This window comes from Microcebus murinus, chromosome 8, assembly GCF_040939455.1.
Source record: "Microcebus murinus isolate Inina chromosome 8, M.murinus_Inina_mat1.0, whole genome shotgun sequence".
Taxonomy (NCBI): Eukaryota; Metazoa; Chordata; class Mammalia; order Primates; family Cheirogaleidae; genus Microcebus; species Microcebus murinus.
The window spans coordinates 1,470,476-1,488,425 of record NC_134111.1 but is presented as its reverse complement, the minus strand read 5'-3'; the positions used below and the strand labels follow the sequence as shown (position 1 = coordinate 1,488,425).

Here is a 17,950-nt window from a genome sequence, read left to right as displayed (position 1 = left end):
CCAGAGAGACTGACACCACTTACTTTAAGTCCTAAATGGAGAGAGCAACTGTAGGTAAGGTGCGCAGGGGTGCCCAGGCATCTCCCGCAGACCTCGCTCAACCACACAGAGCTGCGTGTTCAGTTTCGCTCCGTTTCCAGACAACCAGCGCTGCCACAGCTGTACCCGCATCCTCAGTCACAGGGAGACGCGCCATTTTGGCCACCCCCTTCCCCCTCACACACACAGGGCCCAGAGGATAGACGAAAGGATTCTCTGGCACAAGTGCCACCACGCCCCCCAGGCACCCGTTCGGCGCCACCCCCAGTGAGCACACGGGGCGGCAAAACTGTCTCCCCTCTGTGTCTGGAGCGGAGGCCTTGGGCGACAGCGGCTGCAGTGCCAACCCCAGCGCCACTCACCCGGCGCGGCGCCCCGCGGCGCCCTGCGCGGCCGCTCAGCGGAAGGCCAGCAGGACTATCAGCACGACGTTGATGAGGACGAGGAACACCAGCACGGCGGACACCACCACGCGCTGGGCGCCGGGCGGCAGGTTGCAGCGCAGCAGGGCGCGCAGGGCACTCCCGGGCGCCGTGGGGCTGCGCCGGGGCTGCGGGGCCCTGGCCATGGCGCGCGGCCTCCCGCTCGGTGCGGGCTGAGATCCCGCCGCCGCGCAGGGCCCGAGGCGTCGGCTCGCAGCCCCGGGGAGGGCGGAGCGCCTGCGCTCGCGGCCCGGCTCCTACCGCAGCGCGGCGTGCTGCGTCCTCCGTGCCGGCGCCCTGGCAACCAGGCCCGTGCGCCGGCGGGGAGGGCGTGCGGGCGCGTTAAGGCGCCTCAAGTGGGGCCGCCGCAGCCCGGCTTGCGCTGCGCTCCGCCCTCCGCGCCTGCTGGGAGGGGGCGGGGACCGTTGGCAAAGCGGGCCCTAGGACTGTCAGCTGCACAGACGACCAGGGGGCGCTCAGGGACGCCCCGGGGCGTGAAAGGCAGGCAGACGCCAAAGCGCCTGCCGCCGGCGCCTTGAGAAGGGGTGGCAGGGCCCCGGCTGCTGACACTGGCTGCCCGCAGCGCCCGCTTCTCAGATGAGCCAGTGCGGCCCCGCTAGAATCCGTGCAGGCATAACGTCCGCGCAGGAACGCAGGACGGCGGAGGCAGGATTCGAACCGGGGTGGGACTGACTCACCCTGAGGGGCTCTTCCACTGACCCAGAGCAGCGTTTTGTTCCTTTGGAAAAGCAGCTGCTTCTGCCGCTTTTTTAAAAAAATACCCTATGTCGGGTATCCAGGGCTTCCACTGCCTCCACCAGGCCGAGCATGCAGCCTTAACCCTGAGGGTTTCAAAGCTCTCATGCACGAGTCTTGCCGTCTGTCCACACACGTCGCTGTCCGCAGAGATGAGCCTGCAGTGGAGAGAGTGCTGAGCCCACCGCACTGCCCACGGGCAGAGATCTCTGGGCAACAATCGCAGTGCTCTGACACTTGAGGCAGGAAGGCCCCCGGAGGGAAGGAGGGCGCGCAGGGGGAATGTGTGCAGCGGCTGGGTGTTCGCACACGGGTGGCTTTGTCTCTGTATGCTCAGCTCCTGTGTGCGCCAGCGCTACACCATGAAGGACAGACAAGTACTCTCGTGAACGCAGCCATCCTGCTGAGGGCTCCAACGCAGAGTGGCTGCCAGGTGTGTGCACATGTGTACAGGTGTGTGTGTGCGCACGCCCAGTGTGCGCGTGTAGGTATGTGGCTACCTATCTGTGTGTACATGCACGTTCAGGTGCCTGTGTGCAGGCCAGGGTCAGAGAAGTGTCTGGAAAGGCTGTGCCTCCCTTGCAGCTGAAAGTTCCACCTAGGCCCATCTGCCCTGCCCAGTTCTTCAAAAGACCCTGGGCTAAAGGGTTGTTCCCTTAAGCTCTCAGGAGGATTGAGGGCAACCAAGAGGCATCTAAAGGCTCCCTGCACCCCCAAATCCCAGCACTCTCTGGTAAGACTGTGATGTGCCTTCTCCTGGGGGGTGGCTTGGAACCTGTGACGGGTCTATGTTTCAGTGTGCACATATGGTTCTAGAGTGACTGGCCACCCATGACAGAAGGTGCAGAGGATTGTGTGGCCCCTGCTCGCTGGCCAGTGAGGCATGGAGTGCTCTGGGATCTATAGCACCCTGCTTAGGGGCAGTGCCAGCACTGGGGAGGTATGGGCGAGTCCTTCAGCCCTGGCCCAGTCTGAGCACAGCCTCTGTTACCAGCAGAGCAGGGCAGCCTGGGGAGGCCTGAACATAGCAGAAGGATCTCTAACCTGGGTTGGGACCGAGGACTGAAGTCGGGGGGGGGGGTGGTTCTCCATCCTGGCCGAGGGGGTTCCCCAGCCTGTATATCCCGGAGAGCTTGGCATACAGCAGGGGTGATGGTGGCAACAGCTTATGTGTGTTTCATGACCAAAGTATAACAAAAAAGCTCAAAGGCAAAGGCCCAGGCCCTCAAGGGGTTCAAGCTGGATGGCTCCAACCAGGGAGGGGAGTGGCCCCCAAGGCTGGTGGCAGGACTGACTTGGAAGCCGAGGGGAGATGTGGGTGTCAGGAGCAGATGAGGACTGAGCCCCTGGTGCTGTGGCTTCGGGATCACAGAGGGAAGAGGAAGGGGCTGTGCAGGGGCTGGCCACCAGGCAGCCTTGCAGCCCTGGGCACACGCGGTGGCAGTGGCTCGAGGAGACTTGGTGCTGCACCTGCCCCGTCCCACAGAGCATCTAAGCCCAAGTTGTCCAGCCAAGTGAGGGTAACACAAGGTGTGTGGGGCACCGCCCTGCATTGGGCTGCTCTCTGTGCCTGCGTAGGGGTGAGGGACAGGAGCCAGGTGAGCACCACAAGAGCTCAGGGAAGATAGAGACACACCTGCAGCGAGAGGGTCAGACGGGCTCCACTGACTCTGCCATGAGGGTTAGCCAAGGACTGACCTTGTGCCCGGCACTTCTGGGTGTCCCTCCTTCAAAGTGCGGGGAGGGCACAGGCAGTGAGACTGCCTTCTATCCCTGAGCACCCTGTGGTCGGCGGGCAGGACCACAGTCTAATTGCGTGCCCCACCTTGGTGCTGGCCTAAGTATGATGCCCTTTTGTACTTCGAGCCCAGCTGGGAAGACAGGTTCTGTGGCTGTCTGCCCACGTCTGCCTTCCTTCTAGCTGGGCTTCATGTGTCCTATCAGCAGGATGATCCAGAAGCCGCTTCTGGTCTCCCCCTTGCTGTACTGGAGCAGGGGATCACAGCAGCGCAGGAGCAGGTGTGCAGGAGGGACCCCAACACCCAAGGCCCTTGGAGCCTCCCAGGGAGCCGAGAGGGAGCTCTGGCTGTGGCTTGGCCTGTAGTGAGTGGCAGCAGGAGACCCCAGGCCTCCCCAGCAGGCACCATGCCATCCTCTCCCTGGTTGTGTCATCCTGTGCAGCAGTGAAGTTGCCACTGCCCTGGGCAGGGCTGGGTGGTCACACACTGCAGGTGCTTCCAGCTGTATCCTCACCTTTTCAGAAGTCTTGGGGCTAAGGGTGGCCCCAGGCCTGACTGCAGGGAGGATGGCCAGCCCAGAAGGGCCAAGTGGCAAGGGAGGGCAAGGAACTGGGCATGCGGGCCCAGGCCTGGGCTGTGGCCTCTGGGGGAGGCACTGAGGGGGCGAAGCCAAAAGAAGAGAGGGTCACCTCTGGACACAGGAGACAATCAGCACCCACATTCCTTAGTTCATCCTGCAGGGGTGGGCTGTCCCGAGGGGCAAGGCACAAGGGAGTGCAAGGAACACAGCAAGAACAGGCACGTGGAGAAGCGCAGATGCCCAACAGACACACGTGGGTGGGCCGCTCTCTGAAGGCAGGGCGTGTCTCCTGCCCAGCCGCGACCCACGGCCTGGCACACTGCCCGACACAGGCTAAGTGCTCAGGACATACGTGTGACATGCATGCGACACACACAGACACATGCCCATGGCTTTCACGCACAGCATGTACACACATGCGAGCATACAGCTCACTCCCTGTGTATCCAGAACACAAGCTGCCTCCCTGGCCTTCCCCATGTCCACAGCTCTCTAGGCCAGATGGTTTGGGTTCCCTTCTGCTTAGAAAATTAAGAAGTGGTTTCCCTTCCTGAGTTCAACATGAACAGGAAAATGTCACAATTTAGAACCCATGTATTCTTAGAAAATATAAGTGAATGTGTGAATTTAGAGCAAGCCAAGTATTATTTTTTAAGGACTTTTTCCTGATACCTGTTACTTTGATCACCTCTAGGTATGAAACTCACGATAACCCCCAGCAAAGCTTCTTGCTGAGCACATGGGGGCAGTAAGGCCAGGGAACTCGCCTGTCACTGGACAATCACCTCCTGTATCTTTTCAAAGAATTTCTGATGAGGTGAGTTCTTTCAGTACTTTCAGTGGGTCATAACAGGTAGGCACTACCTTTCCTGAGTACCCAAGACAAGCTAGGCACAGTGAGGCCTCCCTAGCCCTGCCGGGGATGCTCCGCTGGACCAAAAGGTGTCCTCCAAACCCTGGCCTGCCTTCCTGCTGCCTCTTTCGGGGCAGCATGTCTTAGCCTGACCCTGGTATAAGGGTCTGAAAGCGTTGGCAGATCCCAAACGGGCGAGCCGTTGGGTGGATGCCGAGGGGTCCGGAGCCCACCTCCCTGGGCCAGCCCGCAGCTCACTGGAGAGGGCTCCTCTGCCTGACTTGCTGTTGTCCCTCTGATGTGGCATGTCCTCCCTCCCACGGGACGGAAAGGGTCTAGGGAGGACACTGCTGGAAAGTGCAGAGTGCTGCAAACATAGGTATAGCAGTGTCCGCTCAGTACCCTCCATGCCAAGAAAGACCTTGAACCAGCAGGACACCATCCTCTCAGCAGCCCAAATAGGTGCGCACACAATTCATGATCTAAATTGCCTGCATTGACCTCACAAAGGGGCCCCTCTGCCAGAGTATTTGTTATTTGTTCTTTGGGCTTTCTTTGGCCAAAGCACCTTAGAATGAACATCTTGCCCAAGAACGAAGGGCCCCCAAAAGCAGCTCCTTGCCAGCAGCAAGATGCGACACTGCCTAATGTCACCGTCAAGCAGGAGACGTGCAGCTGCCCGGTGCAGACGTAGGCTCTCAGACAGCGCCTCTGAGCCAATCGGTAACCCTTCCCCAGGTCCCTGCGAGCTGTTATGTTCTTCTTCATCCCCATCCTGGCCACTGGACACCTCCTGAGAACCCTCTAGGCCAGGTCGCACACACCTCCTCTTTCCGTCAGCCCTCATGCAGCCTTGGGGCCATCCTGTTTGACAGCCGATGACCCTGCGCTCAGTCGCACGCCGGTGCGCCGTGTCACCCGCGTCTGACAGGCCCCCAGCCTGGGCTGCCCTGCTGTGGCTGAGCCCAGCACGGAGGACTCAGCCTGACTCTTCAAGGAAAAGTACAAGATGACATGATATCAGAACACCTTCTACCCAAAATAGCTCAGAGAGGCACTTAATGAGAAAGGTGTTATTTGTTGGAAAAACTAACTTATTTACATATTTATTCTCCCACGCATCATGGATTTTGAATAAAGCATTTTTTTTTTTTTTTTGAGACAGAGTCTTACTCTGTTGCCCGGGCTAGAGTGCCGTGGCGTCAGCCTAGCTCACAGCAACCTCAATCTCCCGGGCTCAAGCGATCCTCCTGCCTCAGCCTCCTGAGTAGCTGGAACTACAGGCATGTGCCACCATGCCCGGCTAGTTTTTTCTATATATTTTTAGTTGGTCAATTAATTTCTTTCTATTTTTAGTAGAGATGGGGTCTCGCTCTTGCTCAGGCTAGTTTCGAACTCCTGACCTTGAGCAATCTGCCCGCCTAAGCCTCAGAGTGCTAGGATTACAGGCGTGAGCCACCGCGCCCGGCCCACAGCAGTACTTTGTGACCAGGAGAACACATGTCTGCCAGGGCCACGTGCTGTGCTCAGCATCTGGTGACTCTGCCATTATGTCCACAGCCAGATGAAGTGAGAGACAGTGAGGGAGTAAGAGGATGAGGGAGAAGGAGAGAATGGATTGAAGCCTCCAAATTTCTCCCTCTTTGGAGAATGTGGGATGGGAACCTGTCTAGCCCTGATGAAGTTTCTCACTGATTTCTTCTGCTTAGGTAGGAATAGTGGAATATGGCAACTCACATGCAGTTGTCATAGCTATAGAAATACTTCTGAACTCTTGGTGTCAACAGGAGGGACGACAGTGTCACTGGCCTTGTTCTCAGTCTGCTGGTCGGAGGTGCCCTGCTGGGGGCTCTCAGGACCTGCTCACTAGGAGGGCCTCTTGCCTCAGGCCTGCTCTTCGGTGGCTCGGTGGGCCTTGGAGGGCACGGGGGAGCCTGGTGTTTGGACAAACGCTGCCCTTGACAACACATCCTAAAGTGAGAGCTGCAGGCTGAACCCTCGCCATGTGCAGCCAGCAGCACTGTCACCTGCCTGGAACACAGGCGGTGGGCATCTCTCCGGCCTGAGCATGCTGGAGCTGCCCACGGCCAGGGCCACATCTGTCCGGCCCCAGCACTCCCACCCCTGCCCGCACAGCCCTGGCCCTACCTCATTGATGGCCAGCTGCTCACCGCCCCCTCCAGGGTGGCTGTAGTGGTGGCCAGAGCCGTGCAGGTCCTCATACAGGTCCTCCTCGCTCCCTGCCTCCTCAGCACACATGGCCGCATCCAGAGCTCCGCCCGGCATGGCTGGAAGGAGAGACAGCAGCTGGCAAAGGGGGCGGCTCAAGGGGGAGGCATGCAGAGAAGCCTTTTCGGAACAAACACTCCGCCTGTGAGCAGCGAAGGCTGGGGAGCCAGGCTTCCTAACCACCCTTGCCGCAAGCCCGAGGCCTGGCCGCGAGACCCACCAGCTGGTCCCGCCCCGCAGCCACCCACAGCACCCGCCGCCCGGCAGGACGCCCGAGGCCTCGCCACAGCGCTGCAGAGCCCGCCCTGCACCGCGTGTCCGCTGCGCTGTAAGGCCCTTAAGAAAAAGGTAAAGATTTTGTTACGAAGTAGATGTGTGTGTGTGTATTTAAAGAAAATATACAGTATATACGTGCAAATATTGTTTGAAATTCAATACAATGAACAGTCCTGGTACCTATCACCTGCTTAAGAAGAACATCAGAATCTTGGACTTCCTCTCCTGCACCTCCACTCCAGCCCCACGCCCCTCTGGCCCCAGTAGAGATATCCAAGAGTTGGAACTTTGTGCATGTCATTCCCATGCTTGTCTTTGTCATGGCATTGATTTCTGCCCAGTTATGCCTACTTTTGACCTCCTATAAATGACACACCCAGCAGCTACTCTTCTCTGTCTGGCTCTTGTCACTCAACTGCTTGTGCAGCTGTGCTTGATGTATTCTCACTGCTGTGCCGTGTTGTGTTTAGGGTCTCTCAGACTTTGCGTGTCTGCTGCACCGCTGAGCAAGACGCTGTGCCCTGGTGGCTGCTGCTGTGAGCGCGGGTCTGCTGTGCCTCTAGGCAGCGCCGCTCAGCTTCTCTTCGTGACTGCCACCCTAAGGAGCCTTTTAGACATTGTCTTCCTACCCCTGCCCCCATGAAATGTCAGTGCCACAGATACACTGTATACTGCTCATGCAGTGCGCCTCTTTGGAGGGCCACAAAGCTTTGTAGTAGTTAAGATCTTTGTCCTCCTGTCGGAATCATTGCCCCTGGCATAAATACACACTCTAGGCTGTAGACACTTAGGTGTGACATCGCTGGGTCCTAGGTACACCAAACCATTTCCCAAAGTAGTCCTACCAATCCAGACACCCCACAGTGGTGTGTGAGTGTCCTCATCTCTAGATCCTAGCCAGCTCCTGGGATTGGCTTTATCAGACATGTTAATTTTTGAGAAACTAATGAATATGAAATGGTATCTCTTTGTGGCTTTAACTTACATTTCTGATTATTAATGAGTTGAGCAAGTTGAGCATCTTATCTGTGTTTATGGGTCATTTATATTTCCTTTAATGTGAAGTTTCTATAAGTTTTACTCATTTTTCTATTGAGTTGCCTATCCTTAACATATCATGGCATAAAAAATATATGTGTGTATATAGATACTTTCCCTCCTCCATTCTACGGTGCTTCCCCGAAAGTAAGACAGGGTCTTATATTTATTTTTCCTCAAAAAGACACCCTATGGCTTATTTTCAGGGGATGTGTTATTTTTTTTTAAGTGCAGTACAACCATCTACATTTATTCAAATATAGTTAAGTCTTCTTCTGGAACATCATCATAACTCTCCAAACCCTGAATTCCATCCTGAATTTCTTGCAACTCTATTTCCTTTAGAACCACTGGCCCCAATCTCTCATGTCAAGCAACAGAGCTCTCATGGGGCAGAGGAGAAGGGCTGCTCGTCTTCTTTCCCGCTCCGTGACGACATGCATGGGTTGTGCAGACGCGCTGCGTAGCCACGCCCGCCACTAGGTCTTATTTTCGGGGTGGGGCTTATATTGCGCAAATGCTTAGAAATCCTGCTAGGGCTTATTTTATGGGTAGGTCTTATTTTCTGGGAAACATGGTAGGTGTGTCTGTTCATATGTGTTACAACTCTCTCCTCCCAGGTTGTGGCCTGTCTTTTCATTCTCTTTAGGGTGCCTTTTGATGAACAGAAGTTCTTAATTTTAATATAGAGAAATCTGTTAATCTAGTCCTATATGGTTTATGCATTTTGTGCTTAGGAAATTCATCCCCACCTCAAAGTCATAAAGATATTCTCCAATGGTTATTTTTCTTTCTTTCTTTTAAGGTTGGTCAATTGGAGCAGTGGGAGTGGAGAAGGAACAAAGGAATCTGTAACTGGTTGTGATCTATTAGTTGTAAACACCACTGCACTTGGACCAACGTGTCCTATGTTATCTTCTAATATTATATAGTTTTTCTTTTGACATGAAAGCTTTTAATCCACCTGGAAATGATTTTTATATATGCCATGAGGTTAGAATCCAAGTTAATTTTTTCCACAAAGATAACGAATGGTGTTGGCACCAATTGTGGAATAGGCAGTCCTTTCCCAGATGTGCGGTGTCTGTTCTGTCCTTAGCCACCTTGGTGCGGCGCTGGCCGGCCGCGACACCTCGCCCACGCCGCACTCACAGTCCGCACCGTAGTGTGCGCTGCGCATTGACGTCGGATCCGTTTTGCTCTCGTGTGGTGAGGAGAGCTTGAAAGCACTGAGAGCTTGTTTGACTCTACAGGCAGCTTTGCTTGTCATGTCAATCAGAATAGGTAACATATACATATGTGTTTTCATTACCTTATTTTTAAATGTTCACAATTTTATTTTGATAAATGAAAAATTAGAAAACTCAATTCAAAATTATAGTTTTATTTCATTCATATCATAAAGAAATAAGGCAAGTTTTTGAATATCACGATAAATTTTATTCTTTGATATGATAAAGTTCGAAGCATGGGGCTACACATAGGCCAACGTTACATTGTTTACAATAGTATCTAGTACTACGCCTTTTATTATTTTTTGAGCATACAATACATCTTCTTAATGGATTTTTCCTTTTTGTTATATTACTATTGTAAGGTGCTGGAAAATGTCTTTCTCTAAAATGCATGAGATTTTCTCATGCAGTACAGGGTTGTATTGCCTTGATTCGGAGTACTGTTGTAGAAGTTTTGTTATTAACGCTAAAGTCGACGCTCGGCTGTGCGCCTTCATATCACGGCTGTCGGCTACAGTCGCTGTGCGCGTTCATCTGTGGCTGTCGCCTATAGTGGACACTGGTACTGAAGTGGCTAAGTCGAGTTTCCAGCCAGGTCTACACCTGGACTCTATTCTTGTGCGAGGTAGAATGATGAAAGGATCTAATCCCCAGGGCCTAGGAATATGTCACGTTGCATGACAGAGAGGAGTTAAGGTTGCAGAATTAAGGCTGCCAATCAACTGACCTTGAAACAGGGATGTTGTGCTGGGTTATGTGGGTGGGGCTGACACATAGCAGCTGCCACAGCCCCCCAGGCACTCCTCTTCTGGACCCTCGTCTTGCTGTCTGGCTGTGAGGGTGCTTGAGCAGACAGCTCTCGCGTGCAACACACCCCGCTACACACCGTGCTGGCCTCTCCCCCCAGCTAGACTCTGAGCGCCTGGAAGGCAGGAGCTGTGCCTTCTTCCCTGATGGCAATACTTAGTAAATGCTAAATATATGAATGAGTAAACGGATGGAAGAATTGTGGCTAAATGGTGACTAACCAGATGGAGGGACAAATGCGGAGATGAGCAGGTGGGCAAACGGTGAGCCCTCAGAGCCCGCACCAGGGGCACGCTAGTGCTCCGTGCACATCCCCAGAACTGGCCTGGGCACCTCAGTCTCCAGCAGGGCAGCAGTGGCCTGAGCCCGGCTTGTCAGTGGGAGCCAAGGCCTGGCTCCTGACCATATGTGTAGCCACGAGTCCCAAGGAACCCTCATAATTTTTTATTTCATTTGTGTTTTAAAACTGTTTTATTATGGAAAGTTTCAAACATGCACAAAAGGAGAGATAATAGTATAATAAATCTTACATATCCATTGTCCAGCTTGAACAATTCTCAACATGTAGACAGTTTGGTTTCATCATCTAATTCATCTCCCCACTAGATGGTTTTTAAAATAAAACCAAGGCATGTTATATGTAAATACCATAGCATAGGCCGGGCGCTGTGGCTCACGCCTGTAATCCTAGCTCTTGGGAGGCCGAGGCGGGCGGATTGCTCAAGGTCAGGAGTTCAAAACCAGCCTGAGCAAGAGCGAGACCCCGTCTCTACTATAAATGGAAGGAAATTGGTTGGCCAACTGATATATATATAAAAAAAAAATTAGCCGGGCATGGTGGCGCATGCCTGTAGTCCCAGCTACCCGGGAGGCTGAGGCAGAAGGATCACTCGAGCCCAGGAGTTTGAGGTTGCTGTGAGCTAGGCTGACGCCACGGCACTCACTCTAGCCTGGGCAACAAAGTGAGACTCTGTCTCAAAAAAAAAAAAAAAAAAAAAAAAAAAAAAAAAAAATACCATAGCATATGTTTCTAAGAAATAAGGACCCCATTTGTCTTTTTGAAAAACATAACCACAATACACATCTAAAACAAACTGCAATGCATCATTGGTTGTCAAAGTGACATGCCTTCTTCTCTAGGGCTCTAAAAAAAACCTTTTATTTTGAAATAATTATAGAGTTACAGGGTGTTACAATCTTAATACAGGTCCTATGGTACCCTTCACCCAGTGTCCCCAGATGGCATATCTCAGCCAGGAACCTGATGTTGGTATGCTGTGTGTGTAGTTCTATGTCGTTTTATCACCCAAACAGATCTGTGTAGCCACCAGAGCAAACTGTGTGTGAGCTTTCAAGGTTGCCTTTTTCACTCACCCAAATGCCCGCGACTCATCCAAGTTGTTTTATTTTAATGCGTTACTCCTTTTTATTGCTGAGTTATATTCCCTGGCATGCAATAAATACCACAGTTTGTTTACCCTTTCACTTGTTTAAGGATGTGTGAGTCAGTTCCAATCATTGGACGTCATGCACACAGCTGCTGTGAACATTCATGAGCAAGGTTCTGTGTGGACATAAGCTTCGCTTCTCTGGCACAGATGCCTAGGAGTGCAGTTGCTGGGTCACATGGGAGTCGAATATTTAGTTTTTAAGAAACTGCCAAACTAGTTTTCACAGTGGGTGGACCATTTTATATTCCCACCAGCAATTGTATGAGAGACCCAGTTTCTTTGAATCCTCACCAGTATTTGGTATTGTCACTCCTTCACATTTTAGACGTTCAGATAGGCGTCCTGTTATATCTCTTCATGGTCCCAGTTTGCATTTCCCAAAAGGCTGGTGTGGCTGAACATCTTTTCATGCGCTTCTTTGCCATCTATCCTCTTTGGTGAAATATTGCCTCATGTCTTTTTCCTATTTTCTAATTGGATTTTTTATTGTTTTAATGTTGAGATTTAAGAGTTCTTTATAGATTATGGATGTGAGTTCTTTGTTAAATCTGTGGTTTACAACCATTTTCTTCAGTCTGTAGCTTATGTTTTCATTCCCTTATCAAAGGTTTTCATGAAGCAAACATTTTAAATTTTCATGATGTTAAATTTATCAATGTTTCCTCTTATGAGTTGTGCCTTTGTGTCATGTCTAAGAACTCCTCACCAAACACTGTTCCCAAAGATTTTCTTTTATGCTTTCTTCCATTTTTCCTCTTTCTATTGAACTGTATTTTCCCAAAATGTTGCAGCGGATCAGTTACTGTAAACGGCACACCAACTGTCAAGGAAAACTGTCACTCTGGGCCCCCTTTTGACCACAGCAGCTGCAGCTTCAATAAGGGCCACTCTTATGTTTTCTTCTAAAAGTTTTTCAATTTTACAATGAAATCTATGATCCATTTGAGTTGGTTTCTCTTTTTTTGGTATAATATGTGAGGTTTAGGTTAAAGTTAATTTTCATTACCTATGGATGGTCTAATTTTTCCAGAACCATTTGTGAAAAGACTATCTTTCCTCCCCTGAATTGCTTTTGTACCTTTGTAAAATTCAGTTGGCAAAGTGAGGACTTTACTACCTATTTTACAGAACAAAAATTGTTATCAGAGAATACTAGGAACTGTTGTACACCAACACATTAAACTAGAAGAAATGGAAAATTTCTAGAAACACACATCTACCAAAACTGACTCAAAAATAGAAAGTCTGAATAGACTTATAATTGGTAAGGATAGTGAATAAGTAATAGAAAACATCCCAATAAAGAAAAGCCCAGGGCCAGATGGCTTCTACCATTTAAAGAATAATTAATACCAATTCTTCTCAAACTCTTCCAAAAAATTGAAGAGAAGAGAATACTTCCTAACTCATTCTATAGGGCCAGTATTACCCTAATAATAAATCAGACAAAGAAACTACAAGAAAACTAAGGCTAATACCCTTTATGGATATAGATACAAAACTCTTCAACAAAATACTACCATATCAAATTCAACAGGGCCCTCAGGGCATGGGGGCGGCTGCAGTGTGTGTGAGAAGACGAACATGAAAGAAGATCCAGGAGTCTCCAGGAAGGGAGGAAACCAGAGGAAAAGATGCTGGAACCACAGGAGAACGGCATGATGACCCAGCAGACTGTGTGCATGGAGAAGAAACTGTCCTCCTTTCCCACCTCTAGCCTCTCTGCGACACAGGAGGAGAAGGAGCTGGGCCCACTGAAGGCTGTGGAGTAGCTGCAGCTGCTCCTGCGCCTCCAGACAACAGTAAGAGGAATGCACCCACGCTGGGTCGTGAGACTGATGCAGAGAGGGGCTTGCAGCCTTAAGGAGTTTGTTTGACAAGGCAAACTTCAAAGGTAAAGGTCATGAGGCTGAAGACTTGAAGATGCTAATCAGACACAGGGAGCACTGGGCACATAGGCTGTTTCCTAAATCCCAATTTGAGGATTTTATTGACAGAATTGAATACCTGGGAAATAAAAAGGAAGTTTGGAACTCTTCAAAACAAATGCGACTTGATCTTGCTATTTTACATGAAAATTTTGTTAGCAGTGATAATGACAGAGGGGAAATGACAGCCATGAAGTAAGAGCTACTGAATAGATCCCTTTCTGACAAACTCATCTGAAAGTGAGAAGTTTTCTTCTGAGTCAAGTAGAAGCCTAACAGAAGAGCCACAACAAAGAATTGAGAGAAATAAACAACTCACCTTGGAAAGAAGGCAGGTAAAGCTCCTGAGTAAGAGTCAGCCCCTAGATCAAAGGAATGGAACAGAGGACCCAGAAATAAACCCTCACGTATGTGGTCAACTGATTCTTGACAAAGGTGCTGAGACACTCAATGGGGGAGAAGACAGTCTTTTAAAAAATGGTGCTGGGAGACTGGACATCCAAATGCAAAGGAATGAAGATGGACTCTTACCTAACAGATACAAAAATTAACTCTAAATAAAAGAGCTAAAACTATAAAACTCCTAGAAAAAAACACAGAGGAAAAGCTGTATGATATTGTATTTGGGAATAATTTCCTGGAAATAACACCAAAAGCACAGGCAACAAAAGAAAAAGAAATATAAATTGGACTACATCAAATTTTAAACTTCTATGCATCAAACACCAGTATTAGTAGAGAAAAGGTAACCCGCAGAAAGGGAGAAAATATTTGCAAATCATGTATCCAATAAGGGATTGATATCCAGAATGTATAAAGAACTACAACTCAGAAAACAAAACAAAAGAAACAAACCAAAAACTCAAAAAAAAAAACACCTCAATACAAAAACGGGCAAAGGAATTGAACATGCTTCTCCAAAGCAGATATACAAATGGCTAAACAGCTCATAAAAGGATGCTCAACATCATTAATAATTAGGGAAATGCAAATAAAAACTGCAATGGTGTATCACTTCACATCCACAGCACGGTTATTATAAAAAAAACAACAGGAGAGAGGAAGATCAAGATGGCAGACGAGAAACACTGCCAGACAGAGCATCTCTGCAGAAAAGACAGATTCTAGCAGAAATTAGAAGAAAGAAGCAAGAAGACAAGCATACATTGGATGAGGGCCGGAAAGAGGGGTACCTGAGACCACAGGAGACTTCAACGGGAGGAGGTTGCGGAAGAGAACTGGAAGCAGAGACCTTCAGAGCAGCCTGGAGGCCACTGGCAAGGGTAGGTGAAGTGATTAACTTTCCCCTCCCCTGCATCCTGGACTGCTGGTGGGCTCCCCAGTGGGTGGAGAGACCTGCGGACACCAACCCAGAGACGGCCGCCGCCAGCGAACGGTAAGCCTGTAGCGGACGCGGCACCAGGCTCCCAAATCCCGAGGGGCACCTCAGTGTTCACAGACCCGAGCTGCGCAGCAGGCACCATATTGCCTCCTTCTCCCCTCCGCCGACCCTACCCATGGCTGCCCAGAGAGACAATACAACCACCAGCTAGAGGCACCTCCAGGGAACGAGACCTTCCCTTTCGGGGCCCTACAGCTGACTAAGGGGAACTCAGACGGTGAGCTTCCTACCTGCCAGCCCTCCCAGGGGCTGTTGGCACGGTGATCCCAGGAGAACGGGACAGACCCTGAGGCCGAGAGACATAGACCCAGCTTGGGCACCCTATGGGTGAATTGGGACTGGCACTCCTCTCCTGAGTGGGGATATAGTTTGAACTCTGGGACCCAGAGGTCAGACCTGCAGACCAGATCCCGTGCACCAAGGTCTCACATTGCCCGGGGCACAGAAGGGATATACCTGAACAGCTTACTGAGGTGTGTGTGCCTTCGGAGGCAGATCAGCGTCCTAAGAGGGCAACCCTCCTCCCAAAGGGAGGCCGTGCGCCCAGCCCAGGTGGCAATCCTGCGGAGGGAACCTCCTGGCCGGCCGGCATCACAGCCAGGGTAGGCCTGGTGGCGGAAGGTCTAGCCTGCTGGCAGAGGCCCAGGAGTAGCTGTGGAGTTGGGGAGTGTGGAAAGAAGCAAGGCCCGCTCAAGGCTGAAGGTCTCAGACAGCCCCACCCCCACACTCAGACTTTCTGACTGAGCGGGGCCATTCCAGCCCCTCCTTGACAGTTTTGCCCAGAAGCAGAGAACAGAACTTTGACCCCTGCTAACGGCATTGGTGGTGCCTGAGGGCAGGCTTACCCAACCCAGCTCCGCCCAGACTCTCTCCTAGACCAGCCCTCACTGAGGGAGAGAAAAGGACACACCTGGAAGTCCCAGGCCCCACCCACCACCTGAGGCACTGAGTGCCTCCCTACATGTACAAGAGCTGATAACAGGACACAAAAACAACAGCGTAGCCTGTTCCTCCAAGCAAGAGCCACCTACTGACAGGGAGGACATCCTGTGCACCCTTTTCACAGCATCTACTGACTGATCATACAGGGAGTGGTCGAATGTCACCCACAAACACCACCTACCGGCTCAGAAACTAAACAAGGCATGTGAATACCCAAACGAAAACCTAAAGGAAAGAAGCAACAACTGATTGGCATGAGAAGAAATCAGCAAAGGAACTCTGGAAATATGAAGAACCAAACAGAAACCACACCTCCAAAGTGGAGCACCAGCCCCTTAGAAACAAACAATGACCAAAATCAGGCAACCAAAATGACAGAAGAGGAACTTCGAATGTGGATTATAAGAAAATTCAACGACCTGCAAGAACAACTCCATAACCAACACAAAGAAACCACAAAAAGCCTCCAGGACCCAGAACAAAAATTCACTAAAGGAATCAATACAATGAAGAAAAGTTTAACCAAACTCCTGGAAATAAAGAATCAATTCAGGGAACTAAAAAATACAGTGGAAAGCCTCAAGAACAGGGTAGATCAAACAGAAGAAAGAATCTCAGAGATTGAAGATAACACCTTCCAATTAAATAAATCAGTCACAGAGATAGAGCAGAGAAACAAGAGAAAAGAGCAAAACCTACAAGAGATGTGGATTGTGTGAAGAAACCTAATGTGAGGGTCACAGGGTTACCAGAAAGGGAAGAAGAACACACTCAAGGATTGCAGAAACTATTTAAAGATATAATAGAGGAAAATTTCCCAGGCCTTGCTCAAAATCTCGATATACAAGTTCAAGAAGCTCAGAGGACCCCTGGGAGATTCAATGCAAACAGGAAGACGTCAAGACACGCAGTCATCAGACTGACCAAAACATCACCTAAAGAGGCCCTTCTAATCACTATAAGACAAAAGAAGCAAGTAATACACAAGCGAAAGCCAATTCGAATAACACCAGACTTCTCTGGAGAGACTGGGGCCCCATTCTCACTCTTCTGAAACAAAACAATGCTCAGCCTAGAATCTTATTCCCTGCAAAACTAAGTTTTGTACATGAAGGAGAAATCAAGACATTCTCAGATAAGCAAAGACTGAGGGAATTCACCAAGACAAGACCAGCCCTTCAAGAAGTACTCAAAACAGTGTTACCCACGGATCAGCACAATAAACACTCATGAATGTAAATCTACTCAAAGCTAAAGATCAAAGCCCAGATACTACAATGGCTCAAGAGAGAAAACAAAGCAACAAAGTTCAACCCAACATAATGAACAGAAATCTGCCCCACCTATCAGTTATCTCAATAAATGTGAATGGCTTGAACTCCCCACTCAAGAGACATAGGCTAGCCAAATGGATTAAAAAAGCACAAGCCAAGTATCTGCTGCCTTCAGGAAACACATCTAACCTGCAAGGATGCAATTAGACTACAGGTAAAGTGGGGGAGAACAATATTTCAAGCAAACGGAAGCCAAAGGAAAGCTGGCATGGCAGTGCTGATTACAGATAACTTAGTTTTTATTTTACATTTATTTATTTATTTATTTTGAGACAGAGTCTCGCTTTGTTGCCCAGGGTACAGTGAGTGCCGTGGTGTCAGCATAGCTCACAACAACCTCAAACTCCTGGGCTCAAGCGATCCTACTGCCTCAGCCTCCCAAGTAGCTGGGACTACAGTCATGTGCCACCATGCCCGGCTCATTTTTTCTATATATATTAGTTGGCCAATTAATTTCTTTCTATTTATAGTAGAGACGGGGTCTCACTCTTGCTCAGGTTGGTTTCAAACTCCTGACCTTGGGCAATCTGCTCACCTCGGCCTCCCAGAGAGCTAGGATTATAGGTGTTAGCCACTGCGCCCACCCAATAATTTAGTTTTTAAATCAACAAAAGTAATAAAAGACAAAGAAGGTCACTATATAATGGTGAAGTGTACAGTTCAACAAGAAGACGTAACAATTTTAAATATATATGCACCCAACCTTGGTGCACCGGGATTCATAAATCAAACTCCACTGGATCTAAACAAATGGATAAACAACACCATAATAGTTGGAGACTTTAATACCCCACTGATAGCACAGGACAGATCCTCCAAACAGAAAATCAACAAAGAAATAATGGACTTAAACAGAACCCTAGAACAAATGAGCCTAACTGACATTTATAGGACATTCTACCTCAAAACCACTGAATAT

The 17,950-nt window shown here is 49.9% G+C and overlaps 2 protein-coding genes and 1 non-coding gene across 3 annotated transcripts in view; all 3 read right to left on the bottom strand.

The window, feature by feature from the left end:
* The window catches only part of ARHGEF4 (Rho guanine nucleotide exchange factor 4), an 87,728-nt gene that overhangs the window by 11,055 nt on the left and 58,723 nt on the right, over positions 1-17,950 (bottom strand). Inside the window, exon 2 of the mRNA XM_012751716.3 lies at positions 6,538-6,677. Within this exon, the coding sequence (XP_012607170.2) occupies positions 6,538-6,677 (140 nt within the window). The remainder of the gene's footprint in view (positions 1-6,537; positions 6,678-17,950) is intronic.
* SMIM39 (small integral membrane protein 39) lies at positions 437-607 on the bottom strand. The gene has a single exon (XM_076005421.1). The coding sequence runs from the start codon at positions 605-607 to the stop codon at positions 437-439; it is 171 nt and encodes a 56-aa protein (XP_075861536.1).
* Positions 12,191-12,314, bottom strand: LOC142872425 (small nucleolar RNA SNORA16B/SNORA16A family). The gene has a single exon (XR_012920685.1). It is a non-coding gene; the product is annotated as a small nucleolar RNA SNORA16B/SNORA16A family (small nucleolar RNA).